This window comes from Lepus europaeus, chromosome 15 (genome assembly GCF_033115175.1).
Source record: "Lepus europaeus isolate LE1 chromosome 15, mLepTim1.pri, whole genome shotgun sequence".
NCBI classification, from domain to species: Eukaryota; Metazoa; Chordata; class Mammalia; order Lagomorpha; family Leporidae; genus Lepus; species Lepus europaeus.
Genome location: NC_084841.1, coordinates 48,504,518 through 48,522,013, shown reverse-complemented (window position 1 = coordinate 48,522,013; position 17,496 = coordinate 48,504,518). Strand labels below are relative to the sequence as shown.

The following is a 17,496-nucleotide window of genomic DNA, read 5'->3' as shown; positions in this document are numbered from 1 at the left end:
GTATAACTTTTTTAAAATTTGATTAACCACATAGTCTTTTCCCTGTTGTTGTTTTTCCCCCCTGACCAGTTTTTCTAAGACTGCTGCCGAGATGTTTGACATAAAGGCCTGGGCTGAGTATGTTGTAGAGTGGGCTGCAAAGGACCCATATGGCTTCCTTACAACAGTTATCTTGGCCCTCACCCCACTGTTCCTAGCAAGCGCAGTCCTCTCCTGGAAATTGGCCAAGATGATTGAAGCCAGGGAGAAGGAGCAAAAGAAGAAACAAAAACGTCAAGAAAATATCGCAAAAGCTAAGCGGCTGAAAAAGGACTGAAGGTATCAACAGGTTTTGCAACCAGAGGAGAAATCATTGGAAAAGGAAGCAGCTTCGGCGGGACCACCAAGGTGTCATTGGATTTGACAGTATTTAATAAATCAAATCTGAACATACAGAATAATGTCTGACCTCAATACTGTATTAACTTTTAAGACTTGGGTGTAGAAGTTTGTTGGTATCTACTGACAGTTACTTTAAATTAGCATCTGTATACAAATTGAGTATCTCTGATCTAAAAATCTGAAACTCTAAAATATGAAATGTTTTGAGCACAGATATGATGCCACAAGTGGAAAATTCCACACCTGACCTTCTGTGATGGGTCACAGCCAAAACACAGGCACACTACAAATACTGTATAAATTGACCTTCTGGCTAGGAGAGAGTGTGTGTGTGCAACGATCAATTTCATGTTTAGACCTGGATCTTATATCCAAGATATCTTATGTATATGCAGGCATTTCCAAAATTCAAGAGATTCTTAAACACTTAATGGTCCCAAGCATTTCAAATAAGGGATACTCAACCTGTAGCACAAATTTTTTTTTTTGTAACTGACCTAGTCTTATGACATTTTATGGCTTAGGTTCCGAAATGAAAATATCCTGTGGAGAGAAATTACTAAATTGCGAGCTCTCCTCAAGTGCTGGTTTATAACGGGGTCCTATTCTGGACCAACAATATTAAGAATGAAAAAAATGTCTTCACAGCTGAAAAATGTGCTTTGGCTTAAAAGAGATACAGTAATTAATCATATCTTTTGTCATTATTGCTTATTTCTTAGAGTAGGGTCATTTCTGGCTTTCTCAAAGCAAAAGAGTATTTCATTTTCTGCATTTTTCTGATTTTAGCCTTTGAGACAACTGTTAATTAACACCTTCTGCATTTTATAAAGAGTCCTCAGTATCTGGACTGTAAAATACCACCCACTAGATATAACAATTTTTGTACTTACAAACACTGCCATTTTCTTAGAGATGAATTGTTGAGAAGAGTAACACTATGATTTAAAGCTCAGAGTAAAATGCAAACGCCATAGCACCTTGAAACCATTTATGAGGGGTCTTTTGAAAGTTCACAGAAAAATGAAAAATCTATGCATGGATTTAAAAATATTTTTGCACCAAAAATAAACTTATCTTTTAATGCCAATTTTTTCATGAACTTTTTGAAGTAGCCTTGTATGCTTGTGCTAACTAGAGCTGTGAAATGGTTGAAATGTTTTATCAGCCAACTTTTATTTGACTCTTTAACTCAAGTAACAGTGATAAACTGTACCTTTTGATCAAACAGGTTTGAGATGAAAATTAAAATTTCATATTTCTTTTGGAAAACTCTTAAAGAGTTAACAGTTAAGTCATACTTTGTAAGTGGCAAAAAAGGTTTAAAATTTGGAAAAATTTTGTTGAGTACAATAGTAATTGCTGTGGAGAGGATAAATTGTCAAAATAAGAATGTGCTATATATAACGAAGTATAGAGCTAAAGGATCTTTCAGTCAGACTTTACCGTGAAACATGGCTTTTATAAATGTCTTGTCTGGTAACTTTACTCACTGTCAGTATGTAGTAGCTTATTAATGTTTCCTGTACTTCTGATAGTGAATTTAAGTTACAAAAAGTGGTCCACTGTCTCTAATTTAAAAATGAAGTCGATATTGAAATAAATGACTCTTTTTTATAAAAAGGTCTTGGTTTATTGGGGGGAAGACAATTACATATGTTAAGCAAGTAGAGACTTTTCAAAGGTTTACATGTTTCAGTTATGTCTAAACATCCTTGTAAAAGACTGGTTTTTGAAATTTGAGAAGCTGAGAACTCATGAGAATGTTTATGGACCAGTTGGAACATTTCATGCTATTAGGTTAGTTTATCAGTTCCTTCTGGGTGCCAGTGTAATTAACACATTGTGACTCCAGGCACTAAAATAATTCACTGGACAGTTATGAGTTGGTTAATTCAGGTGATGGTGTAGGAGATGCTTTTTATATTATTGAACTTAAAATTTGCTTATATAGAACTATTGGCCTACACGAGTCTGCAAAGCCGAATTTTAAAACACTGGTGAAGATCAAGTCTAAAGTACTCTCATGTTTTGGGTTTCTGTGGTCAAACTGTTCACACTGGTCACATTTTAGTGTCAAAGTATCGAAGCAAAAGATATAGTCAGTATAATGCTTAGTTATCAAAACAGTTTTTTTGGTTCTGGTGTAACAGTATAAGTGTACTTATTTAACAAAGTGGTTTTTTGAGGGGGGTTGTTATAATTTTCTGTGTTTGATATATGTTATTTTTTCTTTTTGAAGTTTATTTATTTAAAAGGCAGAGAACTTGCATCCATTGGTTCACTCCCCAAGAGGTAATAGCTAGTGCTGGGCCAGGCTAATGCCAGGAGCTAGGAATTCGATCTGGGTCTCCCATGTTCCCAGTAGTTGAGCTGTCATCTGCTGCTTCCCAGGTGCATTAGCTGGGAGCTGGATAAGAACTGGAATTGTCTGGGACTTGAACTGGCACTGCAATGTGGCATATGGGCATCTCAAGCAGTGGCTTCATTTGCTGTACAATGCCTGCCCCAGCTACTATTTCTTAGCCTTCACTAATATTTATATTGTCTTTTAAACAGATCTATCTGTTGGTTCATTCCCCAAATGCCAGTGATGGCTCAGTCTTGGCCAGGTGGAAGAAAGGAGCCTGGAACCCAATCTGTTCTCCCATGTAGGTGGCCAGGATTCAAGTACTTGAACCATCATCTACTGCCTTCTCAGGTACACATTAACAGGAAGCTAGATTTGAAGTAGAGTAGCTCGGACTCCAACCAGGCACACTGATACAGGATATGCGCATCCCAAACGGCGGTTTAACTTGTGACATTATATCACAATGCCCACAAAGCCTTTTTACACATGTAATATCAACCAAGTTTACAATAGTTGTCTGCATGAGTGTGGACAGGGTGTGGTATAAAATAGAAACTGTAGAGGGTTTGAGATTCTTTGAAAAAAATCCATCTTCTGTCACTGTAACAAACAGTACTTTTGTTGAAAAAATATTCCTATATTTTATTACCCACAATACTTATTTTAGAAGCTACATATTTAATTAACATGCCAATTACCTTTCTATGTCTGGTTTTGGGGGGAAAAGCTTATACCAAAAACAAAGGGTTGTGTGTCAGAATTTGAGCCACAGTGTCTGTGTGACAAAGTTCAGCATGATATTACCACTGTTCCAATGTACCAGAGCATTTTATACTTCTGTTTCTTACAGTAAACAAGCAAAATAAGCATAGGAAGCTGGAAACCCAAAGTTGAGATAAACAGTTAACACCCTGCTTTACTCATTTCTTCCTTCATTACACATGAAGTAAAGGCAGGGACAAGGGGCACTTACTCTGACCTGATTCTAAGAGGAAATGTGATCTTATTTAGGAATGTTTGCTTTTATATTTGGATACGGTTAGTTACAGGATCATGCTTATTTACCTCGTATCTGGAATAAGGACATGTTGGGCATTTCTCAAATAAAAGGGATTTCATGGACAAATACAAAAAAGATGGGAAATACAAGTAAAACTTGGACAAGTTTCTTTCCTGCATGATTTCTTGGAGTCTTTTAACTTAATTTGACTACCATAGACGCTCCATTTTTCCTCAAAGAACAAACCAAAGTTGAGGAAGCCTGATCCAAATAAATTCAAGATACATTTTGACAGTATGGTTTAAGACAGCACAAAAAAAACCAAAAAACCAAAAAACCCAGAATATAATGGTACTCATTCAAGGCAATTAAAAAACGAATGGCAGCCAGAAGTCTGTTAATAGGTGATTGGCTGGATTACATGATTAAACCCAAACTCAACATTTTCTGTAGGTGAGCAGTTCATATAATGTTAAGCCCCTTACTATAAAAAAAGCGAAAATATACTGTGTGCAAGTATAGCAAAGGCATAGAAAGGAAGAATTTCTCTCCTAAGAAAGCACTTAAGATATGTATGCTATTTTTTAATTATGTTAAATATTTTTACTTTTTTTGGATGGATTTGAAGTCTTGAGATAAAGGAAGATATTTTCATAGTAAAAAAACCTGTAAATGTCCAATATTTATGATATGAAATACAGCAGATATGCTAAAATTTACTATTTTCATTCTGCTTTGCTTGTGTCTGGCCTAAAAGTCAAGGCATTTAAAAAAGCTGTTTAGAAAGGTGACTCTTAATTAGGCAAAGATTATATTTCAGTTTTTATGTAGAACATTAGACTGTTCTAAGACCATCTAACAGTGCAGCCAGTCATCCTACAGGTCAGCCTGGAGGAAAGGAGTGTGGACGGACTGTTAGAGGTGGCATTGCTCCTCTGGAAATCGCCTGGGAAATGCGTGCTCTACCACTGTGCTCCACTGTTGTCATTTCACTTTACATAAGGCGTTTTCCTGCAAGGATTTGATTTTGGCTATGATTTTCTTTTGCTGCTTATGTAAAATAGGTATTTTAAAGTGAAAACCATAAAAATCAAGATCAGTATAAATTCTGCCATGTTAAGATATTTATAAACAGGCTGTATGGCAAACATTTACAAAAGATTTATCTATATATATCTATATCTATCTATCTATATAGTACAATTAATAAGCCAAAAGGAATTTAGCACTAGAAATTCGCCAATGTGTTAGAATATTTACAACTTTCTCTGCAGTCCAGGACTTGAGGACATCTTAATCTCAATGCACAATCCAATTATACTACAAACTGTACGTCCTTTTGTATTACCTAGTGACTAGAACCTTTTTCCCTCTACAGTAAAATGCACTATCATTTTGTAATGATATAACAAGACAAAATGTCTAACCTGCTATTACTGGGGCTGCTGGAACACTGGTATTACCACCTAGGGGCTTTTTTGTCACTCAATAACTATGTTATGGTGATTCTGTCATTTGACTACTTAAGTACAAATGCTTTATTAAAGTAGTTGTATTTTGCCTGTAGTATATTTCCCAGGTAATTAAAAGTTTGCTGCTGTTAAGTAAAAAATTTAACCTATGTGTTTTTAGGAATTCATGATTAACAACCAAGGATTTTTCTGTATTATTTACAGCACAAAAATTTGCCATCCATTCAGTAAATACTGTGTACCTATTCTATGCCCAAGTACCATGAGAAAAACTCTGTATTAGAATAACAACAAAAACTTAGTTGTGTACTCCAGAAAATGTATGGCCTTTTATAAATATTTTTGCATATAAGTGTTTTAATGTGTTCATTATTCTTTACTTTTCTTCAAAGTATAAAATATTGGAATTACTTTCTGCTTTCTGAGAGTTCTGCTCTATGCTGTATCTCTGCTTTTCTTCAAAGTAATTTTCAGTCTCATAGAACTCATTTACTGTACCATTTCTCTCTTTATTGTCCTTTTAGGCTTGTGATACACTGGCTACTGCAGTCCTAATTCCAATCTTCAAACACCAACTGCAGTTCCACTATAAACTAGCTTTTGTCTCATCTTCTCACCAAGATCTTTAAGGTTTTTTATCAACTAAATTTGCTTTGACTTCACCATTTATCCAAGTTCACATTTTTGATTAGTTCTTTAGAATCTTACAGGGCACCTTTCCAGAAAACAATTCTTCCTTTTTTCTCCCTGGTGTAGTTTGTCATTTGGGAGAGTGCAATATTTACCCCTACTACTTCCAGCGGGATACATCTACAGATGGCTCCTAAACGTTCATAGGATCTCAAGTGTGTTGAGCACTCACAGGTACATGACACTTGTCCAGGCAGTATTCCACGGAGAGAAAGAAAGATTATAAGCAAATTCATAAACAGAATGATTAACAAATCAAATGAAGAATTTAAGTCTAAAAAAAGTTAGCCTTTGAATGTTTATAATCTCATATTTGTTATACTTATTAAAATGAACTCTTAAAGGAATAGGGAACTATTGTACATTCAGAAAGTACAAAGCAATTAACTTTTTATCACTTTTATTTGTTAAAGCAGTCACGTCTGTAGAGATGAAATGGTTTTACCATACGCATTCACTGATCATGGCTCTTGCCATCATGTGGCATCCAGGCTCCTGGCTGAAAGGTTTTACCAGTGCTGCTGGGAGCCACTGAAGGTTCTTGCTTCCCGAAGTATGGAGCGGAGGCATGCCCTTTAATTTGAGTTTGAACTGGTGGAGCCAAGAGTTCCTCACTGGTCTCTTTACTAGGGAGTCTTTCTTTTTCATAAAAATCTTTGCCTTTTATTTTCATTTCTTCTTTATATCTTTCATTTTTTAGTATTTCCTGCATGATATATAAATGGAAGAAGTTATTAAATTTCTAGCAAAAAAACCCAAACTACAGTTTTATGAAAATAAAAGTCAACAAAACAAAAAATATGTATTATGTACTGTACATGATACTTGCCTTGGATATAAATGGTATGTAGATAGATAGGATAAGTTTGAAGAACAGTATTTCCCTCATTTTATGCTATAGTAGACATAAAAGACCACAAAATAGAAATATTTACTACCTAAAGAGTGAAACAGACTATTCAGACATGAACTATTACACAAGGGCCTGAGTCATTCTATTAAAGATTTCCTAAGCCTAATAACTATTTTCTTTCTCAAAACTCATCATCAGTAACTATACTTTTCCTCTGGCGAGGAAGAGATGGTGGGATGGCCTTAGAAAGTTGCATCTGCCGTTTATTTCTCTGTAGGCATTAAAATGTGAATGCTCAGGCACCAGAACCAAGCCCCCTCTATTTCCCTTTGTCCTATACAGAGTGGCATGACAAGGGAGGAAGAGGACAGCAATGGATGAGAGCGCAGTGTGCCTGAGCCACCAGCTCCAGAGAGGCACTTCACCCCAGAAATGCTTCACCATGTCAGTGCAAGCAACAGTAGAATGCACTTCCTTCCCTCAAGAGTCGCTCCTCCAGCTACAAGAATCTACTCCCAAAATTACAATGCGTCTACTACTGTATTTCACTGAATACAAGACCATCACATTTAAGGAGCCTCATGGTATGTGCCACAAAAAAGAAAGGCAACTAAAATTCATACACATCCTGATTTCAGTGATGTTAAAATCTGAAGCGATGTGTACCTTAAGAGCAGATAAAATATGCCAATTGCATCTTTTTATTGTTTCCTCCTTCCTCTTTTCTCCAGCCTTAATGGTTATTTCCAAGTGGGTGAAAATTTTAATGTCCTTTTTGCTTATCCATGTTTTCTGATTTTTCTTTAAGAATGTATGAACGGGCCTCACGAAATTCATGGGAAAAGTGGAATTAAAAGAGAAGACAAGGGGCTGGCGCTGTGGTACAGCAGGTTAAGGCCCTGGCCTGAAGCACCAGCATCCCATATGGTTGCCAGTTCTAGTCCCGGCTGCCCCTCTTCTGATCCAGCTCTCTGCTGTGGCCTGGGAAAGCAGTAGAAGATGGTTCAAGTCCTTGGGCCCCTGCACCCACGTGGGAGACCCAGAAGAAGCTCCTGGCTCCTGGCTTTGGATTGGCACGGCTCTGGCTGTTGCGGCCATCTGGAAAGTGAACCAGCGGATGGAAGACCTCTCTGTCTCTACCTCTCTCTGTAACTCTGTCTTTCAAATAAATAAAATAAATCTTAAAAAAAAAAAGGAATTTTTCCGTGAGCTTTTTGAAGTCCCTTCATATGTCATTTGTAATATGAAAAAAATTAGAATGTTAATATAACTGATGGATATCTGACAACATTGACAAAAATAACTTCTTTGAAGCTGTTTTTAAACTTCAACACTTTAGAAAATGACACATAAAAGGCAACAGTTGGGCATCAAAAGGTGCGATGTAATCTTATGTTTCTAAAGTAAATTTCAAGTAATAGAATCCTTTAAAAAGATAAGCACCAATATTCAGAAAAACATTCAAGGGGCCAGCATTGTGGTGCAGTGGGTTAAGCCACTGCTTGCGACACCACATCCCATATTGGAGTGCTGTTTTGTCCCAGCTGCTCCATTTCCATTCCAGGTTCCGGCTGGTGTGCTGGGAAAGCAGGAGAGGATGGCCCATGTACCTGGGTCCATGCCACCTATGTGGGAGATCTGGATGGAGTTCCTGGCTTTGGCCTGGCCTAGCCATGGCTGTTGAATTCATTTGGGAAGTGAACCAGTGGATAAATGATTGTGTGTGTGTGTGTGTTTCTCCCTTTTTGTCATTTTGTCTTTGGAATAAAAAAAATTTTTAAATGGTTTTTATTTAAAAGAGAAAAAAATTTTCTTGATTGTGGTGTTACAGACTTTTAGATGTGAATACGGGCCTATCTAATGAAATTTGCCCCGCAAAGAAAACATGTGAGGGGAAAACAGTATTTATAAATATAATTTTCACAAGACAGAGCAAACAGTATTTATAAACATAATTTTCACAAGACTCTATGTGGTTGGTGTAATAACCACAGTAACTACGGGTTTGGGGGCAGTTGCTGCAAGTGTGGATGAGAAGAGATTAGACTTTGCCCTTTTTATTCCCTATTGAATTCTTACATGAGGTGATACATGATTAAGCCTTTAATTTCAATATGATACTGGAAATGATGGAGGCAGGCAAAAATGCTTTTTCATATCTCCATACTCTTCAGTTCCTATGTCTTCTGGAGGCTAGTTCTTTGCACAAGAATGACAAGCCCTGGTTGAATTTGTGGCCAGTAGGAACTGAACTCAGCTGACAGAATCTACTTGGAAGAGATGGGCACTTTGCCCAGGGGTTAGATGCCTACACCCCATGTCAGAGTGCCTACGTTTGAGTCCTGGCTCTGCTCCCAATTTTAGCTTCCTGCTAATACAGACCCTGGGAAGCAGCAGGGATGCCTCAAGTAGTTGGGCTCCTGCCACCCACGTGGGAGACTGGGATTGAATTCCAGGTTACTAGCGTCAGTCCCGGTCAGGGGCCAATGCAAGCACAAATTCATTCCCTGATTCTCTTTGGCTCTCAAGTAAACAGATACATATTTTTAAAGGGAAGCTGTTGAGGGACTTACTGGCTTTGGTATGCCAGGAACATCACCTGAAGCTGTGCCCATGCCTACTTTATTTATTTCCCCTCTGCTGAAGCAGCCTTGCAGCTGGGGAATGCATGTACCTTATAAATATAAGGAAAAGGAGGGCAGAAAATTTTCTTTTACCTTTAACAGAATTTCTCATCACTCACCATTACTTGTATAAGTCAGTCTCTGTCTTGTGACAGCTACTTAGGCAGATGCAAAGCCAATAGAAGGGGCTGGCATTGTGGTGTCACGGGAAAGCCGCCACCTGAGATGCCAGCATCACATACAGATGCCCGTTAGAGTCCTGGCTGCTCCACTTCCAATCCACTTCCCTGCTATGGCCGGGGAAAAGCAGTGGAAGATGGCCCAAGTGCTGTCACCCACATGGGAGACTCAGAAGACACTCCTGGTTCTTGGCTTTGGCCTGGCCCAGCCCAAGCTGTTGCAGCCATTTCAGGAGGGAACCAGTGGATGGAAGATATTCTCTCTCACTCGCTCTTTCTGACTTTCAAATGAGTATATCAACCTTTAAAAAAAGTTAATTTTTAAAAGAAAAGTCAATGTGAGTATGTAACTATACTTACATATAAAAATGAGCTGAAAAATATGGAAACTACAGTTTTTTCTAGAGGAAAATTTCTCTTTTTTAAAATCAAATTGTTATAAAGCAGAGATTCCTGATAACAACTCCAGAAAATTAAACAGAACACAAATCATTTATGAAAGGAAGTCTAGTTTTGTAAATATTTAGAACTGACAAAATGAAAGTAGTCAGGTGGAGATAATAATTATAGACTTAGATAAACAGAAATCATCTCTTAAGAAAGTCTGCAAAGCAAGTATTTTTTTCCTTATAATTCCTTGGAACAGTATCACCTTAAGTTTCAATATGCTTATCAATTAACAGTTTTGTTGTTTGTGTAGTGACATAAGAGAACAAAAGGGTCTTTCTTCATATCAATATTTGTATTTCAAAAACAATTATCATTTTATCTATAGATTTTCTTCCTGTCAAAAGACATATTATGGGCTGCTGTATAGAATTGGGGAACCTAAGACGAGGAAGGTGGCCTCACTAAGCTCAAGAGATAGAGATGATTGTTTAGGGAGGCTGAGGAAGCTGGAATGTGTTGGAGAGTTCTAGAATCCACATAGGGGCCCATTTGAGTTTTTGAAAGGCAGAGTTAGAGAGAGAGAGAGAGAGGGAGGGAGAGAAATCTGTTGGTTCATGCCCCAAATGGCTGCATCAGCCTGGGCTGGGCCAAAGCCAAGAACCAGGAGCTTCATCCAGGACTCCCACATGGGTACAGGGGCCCAAGGACTTGGGTCACCTTCCACTACTTTCCCATGCTCATCGGCAGGAAGCTGGATCAGAAGTGGAGCACATGGGACTTGAACTGGTGCCCATATGGGATGCCAGCACTGCAGACAGCAGCTTAACCCACTGTGCCACAGCACCAGCCATATATATATATATATATATATATATATATATATAGTTAAATGATAAATGTGTATGTGTGTGTTTTAAAGATTTATTCATTTATTTGAAAAGCAGAGTTACAGATAGAGAGGGAGAGAAAGAGAGAAATCTTCTATCTGCTGGCTCACTCCCCAGATGGGCCAGGACTAGGAACTTCCTCTGGGTCTCCCTCATTGGTGGCAGGGGCCCAAGCACTTGGGCCATCTTCAGCTGCTTTCCCAGGCAAACTGGCAGGGAGCTGGATTGGAAGTGGAGCAGCTGGGACTTGAATTGGTGCCCATATGGGCTGCTAGCACTGCAGGCAGAGGTTTAACAGGTTGTGCCATAGTACCAGCCACCTCAGCTGGATATCAAGCAGTACATGTGATGATGAGAATCCATAAGGCTAGGGAGGACAACTTCTGGGTAAAGAATACTGGGGAGCTGTAAGCTAAATAAATGCTGGAGCGTGCACCGGACGAGGAGACAGTGAGGTTCTAACCAGCCTGAGAGACCTCACTGAATTCCTCAAGTATTCAATAAGAAAAGAACTCAGCAAGGACACTCCAAACTGGTATGAGACGCCATAGTTTACTCTAGACCTGTCCTGTCCAATACAGAAGCCACTAGCCACATGAAACTTACTATTTTAAAACATCAAGTGGTAGTTCTAGAGGTGAAAAGTAAAAAATTATGGAATGAAAACATTTAATAGAGTACTTTGCATCAGATTAGACACTGCAAAAGAAAAGAGCTGAATCTGAAAAGTAGGCAGTGGAAAACATCAAACTGAAACAAGAAAGATAAAAATTTAAAGATGAACAGAGCCTCAGTGAGCTGTGGGACAACATCAAGTGGTCTAACATACGTGTAATGGCAGTCACACAGAAGGAGACAGGAGAAAATGACCAAACATACTCTAAACAGATAAAAATATAAATCTACATATCCAAGAAGCTCAATAAACTCCAAGCCTATGACTAGCCACAGAAGGAAAGACACATTTATACAAGAGATAAATATAACTGAGTTTTCATGAGAAACAATACAAGATAATAAAATGGCTTTAAAAATGCTTAAATAAAACTGGTATCCTAGAATCCTACATCCAGTGAAAAACGCCTTCAAAAAATCCTTCAAAAATACAAACATTTTCAGACAACAACAACTGAGTGTGTCACAAACAAACCTCTATAATAAGAAACTTTAAAGGAAGTACTCTAGCCAAAGGAAAATGTTGAAAATGTAAACTTGAATCTGCACAATGGCATGAACGGTGCCAGAAATGATCAGAATGGAGGACTTTGTTACAGAGAAAAACACCAGATTTTTGGACACTCTGAAAGATGCTGGAAGCCCTACCGCTCTATGTCCATCCAACCTGAGCACACAAGCGGTAGCATCACACTGAAACTATGCCATGGAGTCTGAGGCTTATGATGATCATACTTCTACCAAGAGGTCTTCCCAAGTTTTGCAAACCTAGTTCAGAAGAACAGCCTGAAGGGCAAATGGACCGTTGTTACTGTAAGCAGTTCTCAAATACACAGCACACTGCCTCATCACCTCCCTCCTTCCAGACAACAAGCAGGCGCTTTTCACCAAGCCTTCCATCTCTGCCAGCTTGTTCTGGCTTCCCTGACTTGGATTTTGGAGCAGGATGTCAACAATGGCCTTTCCTGTCTGTGTGGCTAAGCCTCATGGAGTTGACAACAAGAAAGTCAGGCATGAGGTCAAGTTCATTGTTGCATTCAGCAGGAAGCTGGGACCAGGAGCCGGAACCAGGTGTCAAACTCAGGCACTCTGATATTGGATGTCAGGGTCCTAACCAGCATTTTATTTAAATATGTATATATTTTTCTATGTCATGATATAAATTATCATTGCTTGTGATGGTTAGATTGAAATGGGGAGGGAAAAAAAGTAAGGGAAAACTCTGAATGCCTTTAACAAACGCACCACTGTTTTTGAAAGCTAGCAAAGTTAATGGTTACATATTGGGCATTATTCATTAATTCAGTGATGTGAACTCAAACCCCCCAAAAACTGTCCTTTAAAATGCCCTGGCTTTGCTAAGAGCCCCCTTGGTTGCTGCACTATTGTTGTACGCATTGGTGCAAACTGCTGTGTGTAGTAATGATAAAAGGCTTTTAAAGCTTATTCATTTTTTTAAAAGCAAAGCTTAATTATTCAATCTACTAACATCTTTAGAGCTTACTCACAGACATTAGGGATGATATAAAATCAGTGGTTATGCCACTCCTATCATACAGTCCCTTATGAAAATTCTAGTGAGTGTAGTTCTCCACACTGATGAGAAATTCAGCTGTAGTGTACAGTTAAAGCAGTAGGAGATGTTAGATAACAGAAATTCCCCCTATAAAACAGATATTCACACTACAAAAAGGGGGTGAAGCAAATGACAGAACTGGACTAGAGGTCTTGGCTGTGATGTGTTGGGAGAGATGAAGGAAACTAAGGTAATGGAAATGTGAGCCCTGGAATGGAACTAATGTTTTAGAGGGGCGAGCGAGCCCACAGGTGCTGTCTGATGAAGGTAACACGGCTGGAAGCAAGTTCAGATTACTTGAGGAGAACTGGGGAACAGGAAGGGCTGAGAAATAGCTGAGTGAGTTCAAGGGGTCGCCCAAGTGGTTTTCCATCTCAGGTATCAAAGTCATCCTGCTCTCTGGGGTCTCACTCCAACCAGCAGTGCAGTGTGGGAGCGAACAATTCTGTCTGTATTATTAAATGGAATTGAACATTTAGATACAGATCTCAGTATATATAAACATTTTAGGAATATTACCTGCTGTTATATGAATATCTAGAAAATAAGGGAAGTTAAATACAAATTACAAATTATCTATTATTACTAATTTAAGATAGGTAAAATGTCACTAGTATTTTTAAATTTTGTGTGCTTATTTTGTTTGATGTGCACATAAATAAAAAAGAATAACCATTTTCATGATATCTCCTAGAATCTTTAAAAGGTTCAACCTAGGTAACTGAGAATTATTCTATTAAGAAGTGTTAAAGTGGGGCTGGCGCTGTGGCACAGGTTAAAGCTTTGGCCTGAGGCGCCAGCATCCCATATGGGTGCTGGTTCAAGTTCTGGCTGCTCCTCTTCTGAGCCAGCTCTCTGCTATGGCCTGGGAAGGTAGTAGAAGATGGCCCAAGTCCTTGGGCCCCAAGTTTTTGGACCCACATGGGAGACCTGGAAGAAGCTCCTGGCTCCTGGCTTTGGATCAGCTCAGCTGGCCATTGCGGTCATTTGGGGAGTGAACCAGCAGAATGGAAGACCTCTCTCTCTGGCTCTGCCTCTCTCTGTAAATCTTTCAAATAAAAAAATAATTCTTAAAAAAAAAAAAGAAGTGTTAAAGTAATACTTTACAAATTATGCTGACACTCTGAGATTCACGTTAAATACAAAATTCTACAACATTAAATATTTTTGAATAATTATTCAAAACAATAACTCATAATACCATATTTCAAAAATTATTTAAATAAAAATTATTTGAATAATTTTTGTATTCATAGGCATGAAAACTGAAGTGAGCTAATTAATGATCATCCCTGTATTAGGGACTTATAAAGTTAAAAAGTTTAAAGTTATAAAAGTTATAAAGTTAAAAGTGCTATGAATCCAGCTAGGAAAAAAGCAGGTGGAATATCTACATATCATATACTATTTCTACTTTGATCCTCTGGCTCCATGCTCCTCTGGAGTTTAGTATTTATAAATGGTTTCCATTTAGCTTCAAGTACTTGTGAATTCCAAGTATATCATATATAACTATGTTCCAACTTAAGTTCAAAACACATGCCAAGACATAATCTAAATACAGTTTAAAATAAATTCAACAGTGCTTCATTGTTAAAAAGTTTACTATATTTAAGAGCAAAGACTCGCAGGTCAGTTTTAAGCCCATGTTACTGGGTTCTCTTTTAGTCTTCTATGGGAATAAACTGTGACTTATTATAAAGTTCACTGTACAAAGCTTACACATAAAGTGTGAGAACTTGGTTTTGTAAAAAAGCTATAATGCAAAATTATAAGTTAGTGGCATATTTGTAGCAAAAGTTTACTGTAAATACATTTTTAGTATTTACAGAAGTACATATTATGCTTTTCAAAGTGCTCCTAAAATAGATACAATGTTTTAGAGAAACAGATCAACTTTCTAAAATATTTAAATTACTAAATAATGTCCTCCCAAATCCATCATTTTTCACCTCTTAATAGATGTTAATAAGATATATTTGACCTTGACATTCTACTACTTTCTGTATTTAAAACTATATATACTAATGAATAATTTTTATTTTACTGAATATTAAAAATTTTAAAATATATGTATATTGCCTTTGATTCAGATAAAAATATTTTTTGAACACAAAGGACTTAGTAAACGGACTGTAAGAAAATTTGGTGTGAATTATGTTACCATAGATATCTGATTACTGTAAAATGGTCCCACCTAGAAAGTGGCCTCCCAGAATTTACTGCAGAACCCCCAACCCTCAACATGGTCACAATGGAATTCGGTTTCCCAAAATGTCCTAAACTGAATATTCTTTTTACAGCGTCAATTTTGTAACATGCTGAGAAACAATCCAGGCCTAGCAAATGCTATTGCGATGTCTAAGTGTGGAAATACTGCCAAACTGTTTAATTAAACTACATTTTCTAGTTCTACATGTTGAATTGCCAGGATAAAACAGTAAGTTATCTTACACCCTTTTTCAGTCTATGAAACAAAGATGAGGAAAGGGGTAGGAGGTTCACAGGTCACCAAAAGATATTCTGTGTTCAGACCCCAGGCAACACCTGCTAGATTAGTAATCAAAACTGAATTTCTTCTTGCCTGGATGGGATTCGAAACCAAAAGGGTAAATAAATGACAGGCTTAGGTTGGTAGGCAAGCACCAGGTTGCTAAGAAATCCTTTAGAAGGAAACAACAGCCAAGTGAGTTACCCGTTAGCAGAAGCTGCTCCTGCTCTATGTTCTTGCCAATCAGTACTGTGCTGCTGCCAAATCAATGTCACATTTAATTTATTCATATTCAAATCTATTGCAAACATCTTTTGATCAATTACAATAACGAAAGCCTACACTGAGTTTTGTTGTTTTGACATGCTTTCTTGAACTCTTGCATTTTTTTTCAAAACATTTCTAATTGCAAAGAGTTGATCTCAACGGTTCATTTTATTTGAAGGGACAATTGTAAGGTTTGATTATTTTTGTTGCTGATTAAGAATTTCTGGCATTGAGTTTTCTTTCTTTGAACTTGAGCCAGATTAATTATTAAATCATGAAATGTCACTAAAATGAACTAATTACAGAGCTAAAGTCATTAATAGTTTTGCAGGTGGTATTTCCTTTAATAAGAAAAAAAAGAAGTTCCACCTATATGCAAAAAAAAAAAAAAAGACCTCTGAGCATAAAGACACAATTATTTAATTGAAAAAAGAGGCTTAGCAGTTAAACATTAATAAAAAATAATTAGAGTCACTTAACTTTAGTCCTATTTAATTGAACTACCTTGGTGGAAGACAAAGAAAAGCTTGCTCCCTTGTGAGAGAGGGGAAAAGGCAATGTCAGGTCCCCGTGGCTTTCTGGGCTCGGCCTCCGAGACAGGAAAAGAAATGGTGGGGAGGCAAGTGCCCCAGGGGAGAGGGGCACCATCTGTGAATGATTGCTAGCATTTATTGAGCTGCTATGTGCCAGCTGCTGGAGGGGGAAAAGAGTTCTTCTCTCCTGATTTGCGAGAGGGAAGAAGATGAGTTGAGTAAGATCAGGTGAGAAATAAGAAAAGCTGAGATCAGGCTCCACATAACCTGCCTTAGAGAATCAGAAATGTCATGGCCAGAGGGTGCACTGCCCAGGATCTGATGCAGCAGACAGGAGCTGTGGTCCTAAAAGATAGACTCATCCATTCATGCATTTTTCACTCATTCATTCAATACATACATACTGAGCACTGACAATCCAAGGCCCTAGGGACACCGAGAACAAAACCCAGGGGACAGAGGGAAGGACGGGCCAAAAAGGGCTTGCTGTTGCGCAGACTTATCCAGCAGTCAAGATAGGGAAGAGCTGAGCAAGCAAGCACCAATGGCCAATCTCGTGGCTAACATTTTCCTACTTATGTGATCCTTTTCTACTTTCCCATTCACTCATTCATTGTCTCGTTAATATATTAACCAAGAGCTTACTATGTGCCAAGGATACAGTCAAAAGACACAACTTTTACCCTGTGTTCAAAGAACTCACAATCTAAGAAAGAGAGATTGGTTAAAAAAAAAGTAATCATAAGTTCTAGGATAATATTAAGCAAAGTATATTATGAGAATGCAGAAGAAAAGCCAGACTCCTGATAATTATCTACAGAGGACTGGGGGTTAGTGGTGCCTTCCTGGAGAAGGTGATGCTTGTGACTTGAGCAGAGACCTGAGAAGAGAAGGGCATTGTGGGAAGGGGCAAGTACAGGTAAGAAGGAGGGAAGCAGCACAGCTGATTCTGGACACTGTAAGTGTAACAGAGTATACAAGAGTCAGAACATACTAACTCTTGTAATGCAACGTTAGGATACTTAGATTTTTATCCTGAAAGCAATGGCACAGGCAGGATTTGCAGATAACATACAGGATGCTCAGTTAAACATGTATTTCAGATAAACAACAAATAAAGTTCAG

At 37.9% G+C, this 17,496-nt stretch overlaps 1 protein-coding gene and 1 long non-coding RNA gene across 2 annotated transcripts in view; one reads left to right on the top strand and one right to left on the bottom strand.

The window, feature by feature from the left end:
* Positions 1-312: 312 nt before the first annotated feature.
* Positions 313-7,879, top strand: LOC133774389 (uncharacterized). The gene is made up of 3 exons (XR_009868066.1): positions 313-3,082; positions 7,092-7,333; positions 7,558-7,879. It is a non-coding gene; the product is annotated as an uncharacterized LOC133774389 (long non-coding RNA).
* The window catches only part of NDUFAF2 (NADH:ubiquinone oxidoreductase complex assembly factor 2), a 184,570-nt gene continuing 173,353 nt past the window's right edge, over positions 6,280-17,496 (bottom strand). The window contains exon 4 of the mRNA XM_062212041.1: positions 6,280-6,602. Coding sequence (XP_062068025.1) covers positions 6,351-6,602 — 252 coding nt within the window. The 3' untranslated portion in view covers positions 6,280-6,350. The remainder of the gene's footprint in view (positions 6,603-17,496) is intronic.